At 43.5% G+C, this 12,358-nt stretch overlaps 1 protein-coding gene across 1 annotated transcript in view; it reads left to right on the top strand.

The window, feature by feature from the left end:
* The first annotated feature begins 5,560 nt into the window (after nucleotides 1-5,560).
* The window catches only part of CBLN4 (cerebellin 4 precursor), a 65,503-nt gene continuing 58,705 nt past the window's right edge, over nucleotides 5,561-12,358 (top strand). The window contains exon 1 of the mRNA XM_068264520.1: nucleotides 5,561-6,369. Within this exon, the coding sequence (XP_068120621.1) occupies nucleotides 6,058-6,369 (312 nt within the window). The 5' untranslated portion in view covers nucleotides 5,561-6,057. The remainder of the gene's footprint in view (nucleotides 6,370-12,358) is intronic.

Genomic DNA, 12,358 nt, shown 5'->3' with positions numbered 1-12,358 from the left:
GACTGCATGGCGGTAAAAAGCATGTTACCTGTGCAAAGAAACATGACATTTTCAGCATTTAAAAGACAGTTTTTCCTTTGAAACTTTACAATCAATTTTCTCAAAAACTATAAGCTCTTTTTCAAATATTTTTTTCCCTCTTGTACCCACTCCCAAGGTGCACATACCCTGCTAATTTGGGGTATGTAGCATGTAAGGAAGCTTTACAAAGCACGAAAGTTCGGGTCCCCATTGACTTCCATTATGTTCGGAGTTCGGCGCGAACACCCGAACATCGCGGCGATGTTCGGCGAACGTTCGCAAACCCGAACATCTAGGTGTTCGCCCAACACTACTTGGCATCAATAATTTGTATTTTCCCATGAAATGAAACAAATTTGATTCACTGTTTGTGGCTCTGTCCCTAGTGACCCAATGACCAACTGTACCAGGTTTGAGGCTTGTGCCATTAACAGTGCAAGAATGGCAGCAATTTTAATATTCTCCTTGAAAAGTGACACGTGATTTTTGATTGGCATTTTTAGGCTCCACCCACTTTTCTGAATATTAATCCCAGTCACCCAGTAACCAGCTATGCTACGTTTGAGAACCCTGCCATTAACAGTGAAGAAGGGCTGCAGTTTACAATTTCCCAGAAAAATATGTTTTTAACTCCACCCACTTTTTGTAACCTGGACACACAGTCACTACTCAATAACCAAGTTTGTGAGCTTTTGGGTTCCTGGCATCAAACTTGGTTAACAATAAATACAATTGTAAAAACAGATGGGAAATAACGAAATAACAGCGGATAACAAATAACAATAAACATTGTTGTCAAACTTGGTTAACAAAAAATACCATTGTAAAAACACATGGGAAATAATAACAAAACGATATGAACGTTAAAAATAGTTACGAAATTCAACAATACAGCTTAACCCAACCCTACTCTCACACAGAATCCTCCCCTGATGGTGCCTAAAATGAACCACTCCCTCGGTGGTGCCTAACCCTAACCACCCCCCTGGTGGTGGCTAACCCTAACCACTCCCCTGGTGGTGCCTAACCCTAACCAATCCCTTTACAGAAACACTCTTTTCCACATAGAAACAATAATATATTTGATAACGTAAAATCTGTACATACAAACAACAAAGTAATATGATAAAAAGTATAATGTTGCAAGTTTCTAAAACAATAACATACTTCAAAAACCTTAGGCCCTGTTCAGACTGTCAGCGTTTGCAGAATGCATATAAATTGAACGAAACGCAAGGTAAAAAACGTTTTCTATGCGTTCCAATGCGTTCTCTATTGCGTTTTGCACACACACGTGACCCGAGAAACCGAAAAGAATTATGGGAACCACAGAGGGAAACGTAGGCTAAAGACGCAATAGTACGCATTTTTTATACGCGTCCATAGATTTTCATTGCATCCGTTTCTGTGTGTGATGCACAGAACTGCGTGCAGCAATGCAGATGAGAAACGTATGCGTCTCATACGCATACATGTGAACGAGGCCATTAGAAAACATTAGTAGCCGTTTCTATGCGCAAAGTCTGCCCGTACGCGTTCTGGAAAAACGGCTAGGAACGCACTTAGTCTGAACAGGGCCTTAATGTTCTAATGTTGCTAATAATATTTATCGCGGCTAATTATCGCGGATAATTGCATGAAAGCCTATGGCGCCGCCCTTTATGTCCACCCTCAGCCGGCGCCCTTTTTTCCTGCTACCGATATTTGTATTTGCGATTTTCGCATTGTTTTCTGTCAACCTCTACAACTGTCCTTTCCCTGATCACATCCATGTATTTTCCATAAAAGTTCACTAGGGGGAGCCAGCGGGCCAAGAAGACGGTCATTAATCTTCATTCATACTTTGTCAATAGTTTTTCGAGTGAGAGACTTGATAATTGTTTTACATAGAGCAAGTCGAGCCAGTGCTGGGTCATTTCAGATTTCATTAAGATAATCAGTCTTAATGACTTAGCACATATTCCATCTCAATTTACCTTTGCAGCCCGGCTATAAAGTCATTCTTCAATATATCTGTCATACATAGCAAGGCAGTGAATTGCTTACCGCCTATATGCTGAGTGCATTGTGATATGTCACGGTGTTATATGTCAGTAAATCCAGGGTTCATTGAACATGTCCAATAAAATAGTGTGATTTACCAAGCAAGGGTTTTCCTTTGCTATAAATCACAGTTTTATATAATTTGCAATCCATCTCTTGCTAATGCGAGTCAATGTACGGCCAGTGCACTGCAGGTGCCACTGTTGTGTAGCGGAATACATGGCTTTCTATAGCTGGAACTATAAATCCCAGAAGCAACTGCTAGCCGGAGCCGCGCCCTGGACTACTGTCTCATGTTTACTTTGCTGGAATGTCAGTTTACTTAGCTGGAATGTCATAGCAGGACCAGTAGGTTCACCCGTCCTAAATAAGGAGTGGCCACTCAAACATCATCTTCTCATCAAATTTAAGCTGGCCATGTGCACAGGGGCGCGGCGGTTCTTCCATGAAGCTACATTAATCATGTGCTTCAGGGCAGCAACAATTAGAGGGTGGCAAGAGGTGGCTCCCCTCCACAAATGTCACCCTCCTCACACTTCCTGTCTCCCCTCCCTAGATGTGCGGCGCTGCTTCACTCACCTGCTCTAAGCGTTCTAGCGATGGGATCTCCATCTGCCTGTCCAGATTCCTGTCTCCATGGCTACAGCGGCGCCTCATGTGACCTGTTACGTGCTGCCGGGTCACATGATGCACTGCTGTAGTCAGAGAGGAAACAGGACTTCACGTGTGGCTGGTGATCCCGTTGCTAACCTACTGAGAGTGGGTGAGTGACGCAGCACCGGTGCAGCACATACCTGGCCTCCTGGGGATCAGATGCTGTGGCCCAGCAGGGGGGAGAGGCTGGAGGAAGCAGAATGAAGTAAGCATAGTACCAGTGCCTGCAATGCACAGCCCATTGTATCTCTTCTCTCTGGTCTGGCTTTGTGCACACACTTGGTGGAGGGTCCTTACAATGTATTGCTTCAGGCGGAAAAAAGTCTAGAACTAGCCCTTAAAAACAGGTCGTAGATAGGGATAGTCAATGACATGCAAGTGAATGCGATTTGCATGCAAATTTAATGCAGACTGTATGCAGATTGTAATTGGGCTAGTCAAGATCAGCATAAAGTGCAAAATCAGCTGAAAGACAGCTCACCCTGCTACAGCTGAAACTCCGGGGCCACATTAAAAACTATTCCCCCTCCTAGTTGTAGCCACTCAGGGAGACACGTAATTCGGGGTCTGGCTATTGCTGGCTGCATAATATTTGCATGGAAGTTGCATTTTTTCTTTTCTTTTTTATGTTCAATGACGATCTCCACTTGCAGGGCTGGTGCTTCCATAGGGTCAAACTAGGCAATTACCTAGGGCCCAATCTCCTTAGGAACTCACAAGTGGGGGACAGTAGAGGTCACTAGTTCACTGTCAGCACATTATGAAAACGGAAAGGGGCCCACATTCACTTTTGCCCAGGGCCTCATTTCACTTTCTAGTCGATAATGAACCCAGCGACTGGATTATCACTCTACAAACGACAATCAGTCTGGTAGTAATAACGATTGATGAACCCCTCCCCCAACTAAATTCCAATCAGAATGTAGAAGAAATCTGATCGAGAATCTGTCGAGCTGATTGACGCATGACATTGGTGCACCTGATGCAGTACAACGCTATGCAGCCATCAATCTTCACAACCAATAAAAATGTATCGCCAGCCCGATCACCCCATCAGAAAACTGAAGCTACGTACACACATGCAATAACCGTCATCTTAAATCGCCCACGATGACAGTTTACGCCGCCGATCGTTATGTGTGTACAGCAGCCGCCAATCAATATTTCTCGAGGATCGTTAAAGATCTGTCCTGTTGTATTTTTAATGACCCCCAATGCTTGAGCAAGACCATTCGTAATGCTTTTTACAAGCCCAGCCGATCGACTGAAACAACTCCGTCGTCCGCCGATCGCCCCCCTCCAGCGACAGAACACATTGCTAGCCTCAAGGCTTGAGATGTGTCTGTACAGCATCATTCTTCACATTTACGGACATATAGCTTTTCCAGTATGTCATAACACATACACAGAAGGGAGAGACAGAGAAGGGAGAGCCAGACATAGGAGTGCAGGAGGGGGGAAGATGGAAAGAGAAGGGAAAATAGGGAAGAGAAAGGGGTAGAAGGGGGAGAGAGAGAGAGAAAAAGTGAAATGAATAACAGATTGGGAGATAAATGGCAATGATGTGCATTTGTGCATTTGTGTGTGTGTGTGTGTGTAGGGGGGGGGGGGGGGGGCTAGGTGACAGAAGAGGGAAAAAGAGAGACAGTAAGAGGAGACAGTAGAATGAGACTGAAGTTCAGAAATGGGAATGCAGAGAGAATAGGGATAGAAAGAGAGAGAGGTGGGGATGGCAGAGTGAGGGGTGGAGAGGAAAGAGGGGAAGGGGGTGGAGTGGTGAGAGGGATGGAAAAAGGGGGAACAGGGGGGGGAAAGTAGAGGAAAGAGAGGGAAAAAGATGAAAGAGGGAAATGGGTGTAGGAAAGCAAACAGGGAAGAGTGAAAACGAAAAGAGTGGGAGAAAGAGAAAGAGAAAGGAGATGGGACTGGAATAAGAAAGGAAAACAAGGAAGAAAATGTGGGAATTAGGAAAAAATGGGAAAGAGGGAAAGGTGAGAAAAAGAGAAGAAAGTGTGAGGCTGTGAGAGAGAACAGGAAAGAGAAAGGAAGGAGAGATGAAAGAGAACAGGAAAGAAAAAGTAGGGGGAGAGGGAGAGGGAAAGGGAGAGAGAGGGGGGGGGAGGGGGGAGAAGGAAAGAGAGAGAGAGAGAGAGATGATGATGGCAGAGAGAGGGTGGAGAAGGTAGGGAGTGGAGGGGTGAGAGGAATGGAAAAAGGAGGAAAAGGGAGAAAAGGTAGAGGAAAGAGAGAGAAAAAGATGAAAGAGCGAGGGAAATGGGGGTAGGATAGCAAATAAGTTGAAAGAGAAAAGAGTAGCAGAAAGAGAGAGAGAAAAGAAATTGGGCTGAAATAATAAAGGAAAAAAGGAAGAAAACGTGAGAATTAGGAAAAAAATGGGAAAGGTGAAAAAAAGAGAAGAAAGTGTGAGGCTGTGTGAGAGAACAGGAAAGAGAAAGATGAGGATGAGGAACAGGGTAGGCAAGAAGGAACTGGGAGTCGGAAAGTAAATAAACCCAACATCCATTGCCTCCCAGTGTCTGTGATTTTTCTCTCGCTAAGATTTAATTGGTTCCCACACTTTGCCCTGGGCACTGTCTGAATGTTTGACCTTGCTCTGCGCAAGGTCTAAAAAATAAGAAAAAAACAACACCTGGACGAGCTTTAAAAGTTGTTGCAGCGCACAAAGTGCAGCAGGCAGGAGTAGCTGGTGCGAAGCTGATGAATAAGGAGTGGGCAGCCCTGCCTTCCCTACTCATTATGTCCAACCTGCTGTGTGTATATAGCCTGTAAGAGTGCAGCAGGCTGAGGGCTGTGCTACGTCTATCTATGGCGTGACGCTTTGGGGAATTGTGCGGAGCGGGGCTTTGAGATGAGAGCAGTCACAGGATCTGAGCTGTGCACACCGGCAGCAGCCTACAGGAGCTACCTCTGGAACCCATAGGTAGAAGCTGCAGCCCCCTTACGCTCGGGATGATCTGATAGAGAGAGGGGGACACAATCATGGCATCGCCTTGCTCTATGCTGCTGAGGCTGCTGCCAGAGCCTCTTCATCAATAATTCACTTTTTTTGGATGCTGAGTTTTTTGGGGGAGAATCCAGAAAAACTAAAACTGAAAGCAAGGAGACGTGTGCCTTTATAAGTGGACGGGACAATATATAAAAAAAACAAAACAAAGAAGAGTAGAGAGAGAGAGAGAGAGAGAGAGCGCAAGTGGAGGGGAATCTTTTTTTTTTTTTGGGAAACTGAATTGCTGATACCCCCCCTCTTGCTGATAGTGGGTGAGAGAGGACAGCGAGAGACCGAGAAGACAGGAGGCGAGGAGATTAGCGCTGTCCAGCATGTTGGTGCTGAAACCAATGCGCTCCTATGGGGAGCTGTCCAAGGTGCTGCTGCTGACACTGTGGTGCGCTCTGCTGCTCAACGCCTTACCTAGCTTAGCCCAGAACGACACCGAGCCCATAGTTCTGGAGGGCAAATGCCTGGTGGTTTGTGACTCCAACCCGGCCACAGATACCAAGGGATCTTCCTCTTCCCCTCTTGGGATATCTGTCAGGGCAGCTAATTCCAAGGTTGCCTTCTCAGCCGTCAGGAGTACCAACCATGAACCCTCTGAGATGAGTAACAAAACTAGGATTATCTATTTCGACCAGGTAAAAAAGAACTGTCTATCCAACTCCCCCCTTCCCTCACCTCACACCTTTTTTGTGTCTGGTTTTGATGTATCATTGCCCAAGTCTCGCCAAAAGGTCTAGGCAGCTCAATATTTGTGTTATTTTCCATTCAGACTGTTATGTGCAGGCATGTGCTTATGGGATTTGTCAGAGGAATCAACAGGTGTTTTTTTCACTGTACTGTTAACAATTCCCAGGCTGCAGTGTGGAGTGGTGGAATTTCAAAGCAATGCACCACGTAGGAAGTCCACCACCACCACCCCAAACCACTAATAGACCCCTGTCCTCCCATTTTCACATTGCCACCGAGTCCCACGCCAAATGCAATGACTGATACATATTTCATGTAGCTTATTCTAGCTTGCTTTAATGAAGTGTGTGTAAACATGGTAATGAATGGCTGCTGCATAATCCATGATGATTGGCATTCATAGCCCTCTCCTCGGAGGTGCTGACTGCAATGGATCTGCAGTCTTGTCAGAAGTTTGGGAACAAATTATACGACTGGAATGGGTTGCGCTAGATGTGGCCATTATCATCTTTCTCTTCTATGGTTGATCGATTTTAACTGAGATCAGTTCGATATTTCTAAGATTTTTGGGGGGATGGTAAGGGTGTTTGGTAGGATCTCTTGCAAATGAGTCTATGTATTATTTTATGAGTTTGCTGAAAAATGCAGAAATAAATGGAGAATGTTGTATATGAAAATTAAATTGGAATCTGTCGGTTTACATATTTAGGCATGTTTCCACTGTGGTTAAAGCTGCCCCTCAATGATACAGTCTTGATTGTACAATCTTGATTGTACAGTTGTCTTTGAATCTGTTGGCTTACATATTTAGCCCTGATGCCACTGTGGTTAATGGTGTCCATCAATGATACAGTCTTAATTGTACGATCTCGATTGTACAGTTGTCTTGCAATCCATTTGCTTTACATATTTACCTATGATGCCACCATGGTTGAACATGTCTATTAATGATACAGTCTTGATGGTAGAGTCTTGATTGTACAGTTGTCTGGCAATTCCTTTGTTTACATATTTAGGCATGATGCCACCATGGTTAAAGGTGCCCTCAATGATACAGTCTTAATTGTACAATCTTGATTGTACGATTGTCTTGGATTCTTTTGGTTTACATATTTAGCCATGATGTCACTGTGGTTAAACGTGCCCAATAATGATACAAGCTTGATTGTACAATCTTATCACTCCTATGTAATATGAGGGACTATCTAAAGTATCTGTTCATAGAAAATTCACTCAATTGACCCTTCTTATACATAGATTTGGTAAGATTGCACACTCAAGATCGTGTCATTAATGGGGGCCTTAAGATGATAGGTAGACCCTCCTGATTAAGGCTACAAAATGCTGAACATTTGAGTGTCACCATTTATTAAAGAAAATAAGGGTGAGCTTCCGCAGCACTTATCATCAACACGCAATGCTTTTTTTTTTACACCTGTACCCAGACAGTTTAAAGATAAAAGGTATGCAAGTCATTTGAACATCTGCAGAGTGAGTTTTCAGCTCAGACTCCTTGTTGCCTGGAGTCAAAAAGACCATCTGTACATAGAAATATCTGGGTGACTCCTTCACGCCAATCAACTGAAGACGCCATTTGAGCTAGTGGTAATTAATCTCCTAGAAGACAAAAACACATTTATTTTAATGGACAACTATCACAAAATGTGTAAAATTTAAAATACATGTGTATCAGTTGCACATTTGTCCCGGAGTAAAATGTAAAAAAAAAATGTATTTTTCCTATGGAGCTATCACTTACAGTAGCTAGTAAAATTCTAACAGATCTGACAGTTTTTGGACTAGTCCATCTACTTATGGGTGATTCTTAGTATTTTCTTATTATTTTCAAAAGCACTACCTGGAAATGATCTTTACAATGGTGCTGTAATCCAGTGTCCTCCTGTGCACACTATTCTGGTAGTCGGATTGGTACCAATGCCATCCAGGGAGTGCTTTTGAAAATGAAAAGATTCCTGAGAACCTCTCCATGAGGAGATGCATTAGTCTAAAATGTGACTGATCTGTCTGATTTCTACTATCTACTGTAAGTGACATGAACAGAGAAACAAGTAACTTATTCTGCATTTTACCCAGGGACAAATATACAACTAATACACATGTATTTTATGTGTTTTGCAAATTTTCGTGGTAGTTGTCGTTTAAGGATAGCAGATCACCATAACTCATCATGAGCTAAATTCCCCTTTTCCAGGAAAGGCCAGGCATGGAGCACAAGGTCAAGGGGAGATGTTGAAAAAGCATCCCACAATTGTTTTAGACATTTATTGGCTGTTTCGTTGCTCACTTATGTCCAGTTCATTGACAGTTAAGACTTGAAGCGATCATTTTTATTACTGGTTGAGGGATTCAAATTGTGCGTTTTTATCCGGTGGCTTTTCAAGAGCACTAAGAGATCTTAAAGGCTTGCCAATTCCTTTTACTCATTAGCCAATAGATTGTATTGTCTCGCTTCTGCTGATGGTTATTATTGCACCTTATTGCCCACTTTAGATGTGCCTTGTTCATGAGCAACCTCAATTTGGGGTAGAAATCACGCGTTGAGCAATTGTTGTCAGTATTTACAACTGCAATAGAGAAAAGTGCTAGAAAGAAGAGAGAAAATTGAAAGATAAAAGCCACAACAACAAAAAAAAGAAACACAGTCTAAAGTAAATTAACTCATTAATTAATTCCCCGCTGTCAGCGTTATTTAATTTTCTGAATGTGAAAAGCAGAGCTCGCTGTGGCGTATTGCTGGGGACACAGCAGGGTTCCTCTCGTATTATAGACCGGCTCTGCGGGAACGCGAACATGCTAGCGAGTGTCGTGGAGTTTCACGATGAGTGTTTTCGCTAAATAAGCCTAGGACGCCTCTCCTACGCTCGTCAGGCGCCTGACTCTAATGAAGTCTTTTGATTTGACCACCCGTGAAATAGCTTAGGCAGTAAAAGCCAGTGCTCCGAGTAGGTACGTGAGAACTTCGCAAGGCTTAATAGTTGGAGTTGGTCTTCTCCATGCCAGGGTAGGGCAAGGGTCTGAATGCTTATTCCATTTGTTTTGCATTCAAACTTTAAAGTGAACCTGAACTGAGTATAATTATTTTCAATAAACACATGATGTACCTGCAAATGCATATTACGTACTTACCTCACTATCAGTTTCTCTCAGAAGCTTGCCATTTTCTTTCCAGCTCTGACAAGATTATGTCAGAACTGAAATATATCAGTTGCTGACAGTTATAACTGAAATGGCAACTGATGAGCAAGGTATTGTCCATGTTTCCCTGTGGCTCAAGTGGGCAATCTTACAGATTAACAGGGTGCTGACCAGGAAGCTGTTATAGGGTAATGGCCATTTTCAAAGTGGAGGAGAAGAATTTCATTGCTCACAGTGCACAAACAGGGCACAGGAGAGGCATAAGAGATTGATGAGCAGACTACACAGGAGATAAGTATGACGTGTGTATGTTTATTTTTAATTGTAATTTTCAGTTCAGGTTTGATTTAACCCAGGAGTTCTGAAACTTTTTCTTGTGTTCCAAAAGAGTAACTTGCCCTTTGTGTTGGTCCTTGGCCACTGTTACACCTTCCAAAGTCTTGTGCCAAGCAAGTCCACTTTATTGAAAGATTAAAATCAATAAATACATATTGAGTCCAGTGGAGACCAATGGCGTAACAGATGCTCACACCAGCTAATCAATACTTGTTTCATCCAGCACTTAATGGGTTGCCCTGAGCAAATGCTCCAGTTGTGCTCCAGTTCTCTCTGCCCCAACCCCCCCCCCCCCCCCCCCTCCAAGAAATTGGCCCCAGTGAATTGAGGGTGGAGATGGGCAAAAATCTGAATTCAGTTTTCTGCTATATTCTAAGCTGCTATGAGTTTTTTATTGGTTCTTGTGGGTCACTAGACTACACAGCTGGTTGCAGTCATATTAAAGAGTTAGCAGTGGTATGTCACTGTAGGTGGAATAATTATATCAGGTAATATAATGCTCTGATAAGTACAACTGGTGTCTGGATCCCCCGCTGTGGCTATTTTTTTTGTCATGTAGCTGATAGTATAAAGAATGTGGCTGGAGGAGGGGCTACTGGCGGGAAATGCTAGTCTGGGCACATGCTTCGCTTTATAATCTGCTTGCACAGTCTTCGTGAGTGCCATGCGAGGGTCAGCTGAACATTGTATCCAGTCTGTGGACTCCTGTAACATAGTGGGCCTAATTTTCTAAAGCCTGGTACACACTTTCAATTATGATTGGCCAATCAGTGACCAATATTACTATCTTCATGCAGTATGAGGGTCAACAGATACTGAATATCATGTACATATTGTGTAGGTAAACCCTCATACTACGTGGAGGTGGTAAAATTGGATAGCGATTGGCCAATCATAACTGAAAGTGTGTACCAGGCTTAAAGGACTTACGAGGCCAGACAGGCAAAATTAGATCAGCACCTGTCAGCTTTTTGATTCCATAGAGGACGCCATCCTCGCCCTCCGTTTTGTTCTGCCGCCATTATAATCCTTGTACTGGCCACAGGTCTGGTCCTGACTCCACCGTATGGGTCGTCTTATCACTCCCCTCCTAAGATGGCCACCGAGCTGAGCTGTGGCTGCGCAGTACGCATGGACGCGAGTGCGGCTGTGCAGCTCTCAGCCCTCCTCCAGCCGCGTACTCGCTCCCCACCTCCTCCTGGAGGAGGGCTGAGAGCTGCGCAGCCGCACCCGCGTCCATGCGTACTGCGCAGCTGTGGCTCAGTGCTGGTGCTTTCATGAGAATACAGTCACGCAATGGCTTATTCACTAACCTATGAGCCACCACCAGATGAGGCCTACATTTTGAACACGATTGCAGATTACATAAAAAAAATCCATGCCCAGTTTTCTGCAGTTTTTTGGATCACCTGGAGATGATTTCAGATTTCTCGGGTTGCCTGAGTTAAAGGAAGCCAGAGATGAACGCTTTGTCACAAAATAAACATATCGTCCCGATAGATTTTACAAAATAAATACTGTAGTATACCTGGTATTTTCGCCGCTCTGGTGTGTCGTGTTTTGTGTTTTTTTACTAAAACTCCATGCAAAACACAGTTCATCAGAAAAGCATATTATTTAGTGGGCTTTGTGCAAAATGAAATCACCATTTCTAAAAACCTCTTATGACTAACAAATATAGATAAAATAGCTCCTTTCTTGGCACCAGCAGCTCCTTCCATCTCATCACAGCTCTCTGTGATGCTGCAGTATACAGAACAGGAAATCAGAGCCACAAGGGGGCAGGCTTGGGCTCGAGAAGACATCGGAGAAAACAGACTAAGCTATAATGATTCCTGAGCAGAGCCAGACTGAATGCTCAGTCGGGGATTTTATCAGGGCTGGTAACAAGCAGGCTGAGCAGTGAAGAATGAAACAGAGAGCAGGGTAGGTGTTTTCTCTAATGTTCCCACTGATATAAATGGTAAAATACATGAGGGTGCTTCGTCTCTGGAACACTTTAGGCCTGGTACACATTTTCAAATATGATTGGCCAATCAGTGACCCATTTTACCACCTCCATGTAATATGATAGTTTACCCCTACAATCTGCTTATAGTATTCTTTATCTATTGACCCTCATACTACATGCAAATGTTAAAATTGTTCAGTGGTTGGACAATCATAATTGAAAGTGTGTACCAGGCTTAAATTGGGCCCAGTGGTTGGCAAGATTGACAATGATTGCACAGATTTTAAGGTGTGCTGCTACCTTACTTCTCATGATTATCTCATTGTGGATCAGCAAGTACATGCCAAAAATAACAGCCTTTGGGCAAACAGAGATCATAAATCACACCATCTCGATGACAACACTGTAATACCCTAAATAGCAAAGACCTATTTGTGCATTTGGCATTCAAATAATATTTAAAGTATCCAAGTCTAAGCAATGGATAAATGCTG

The sequence above is a fragment of the Hyperolius riggenbachi genome, chromosome 12 (assembly GCF_040937935.1).
Source record: "Hyperolius riggenbachi isolate aHypRig1 chromosome 12, aHypRig1.pri, whole genome shotgun sequence".
Lineage (NCBI taxonomy): Eukaryota > Metazoa > Chordata > Amphibia > Anura > Hyperoliidae > Hyperolius > Hyperolius riggenbachi.
This window is presented reverse-complemented; position numbering and strand designations above follow the sequence as displayed.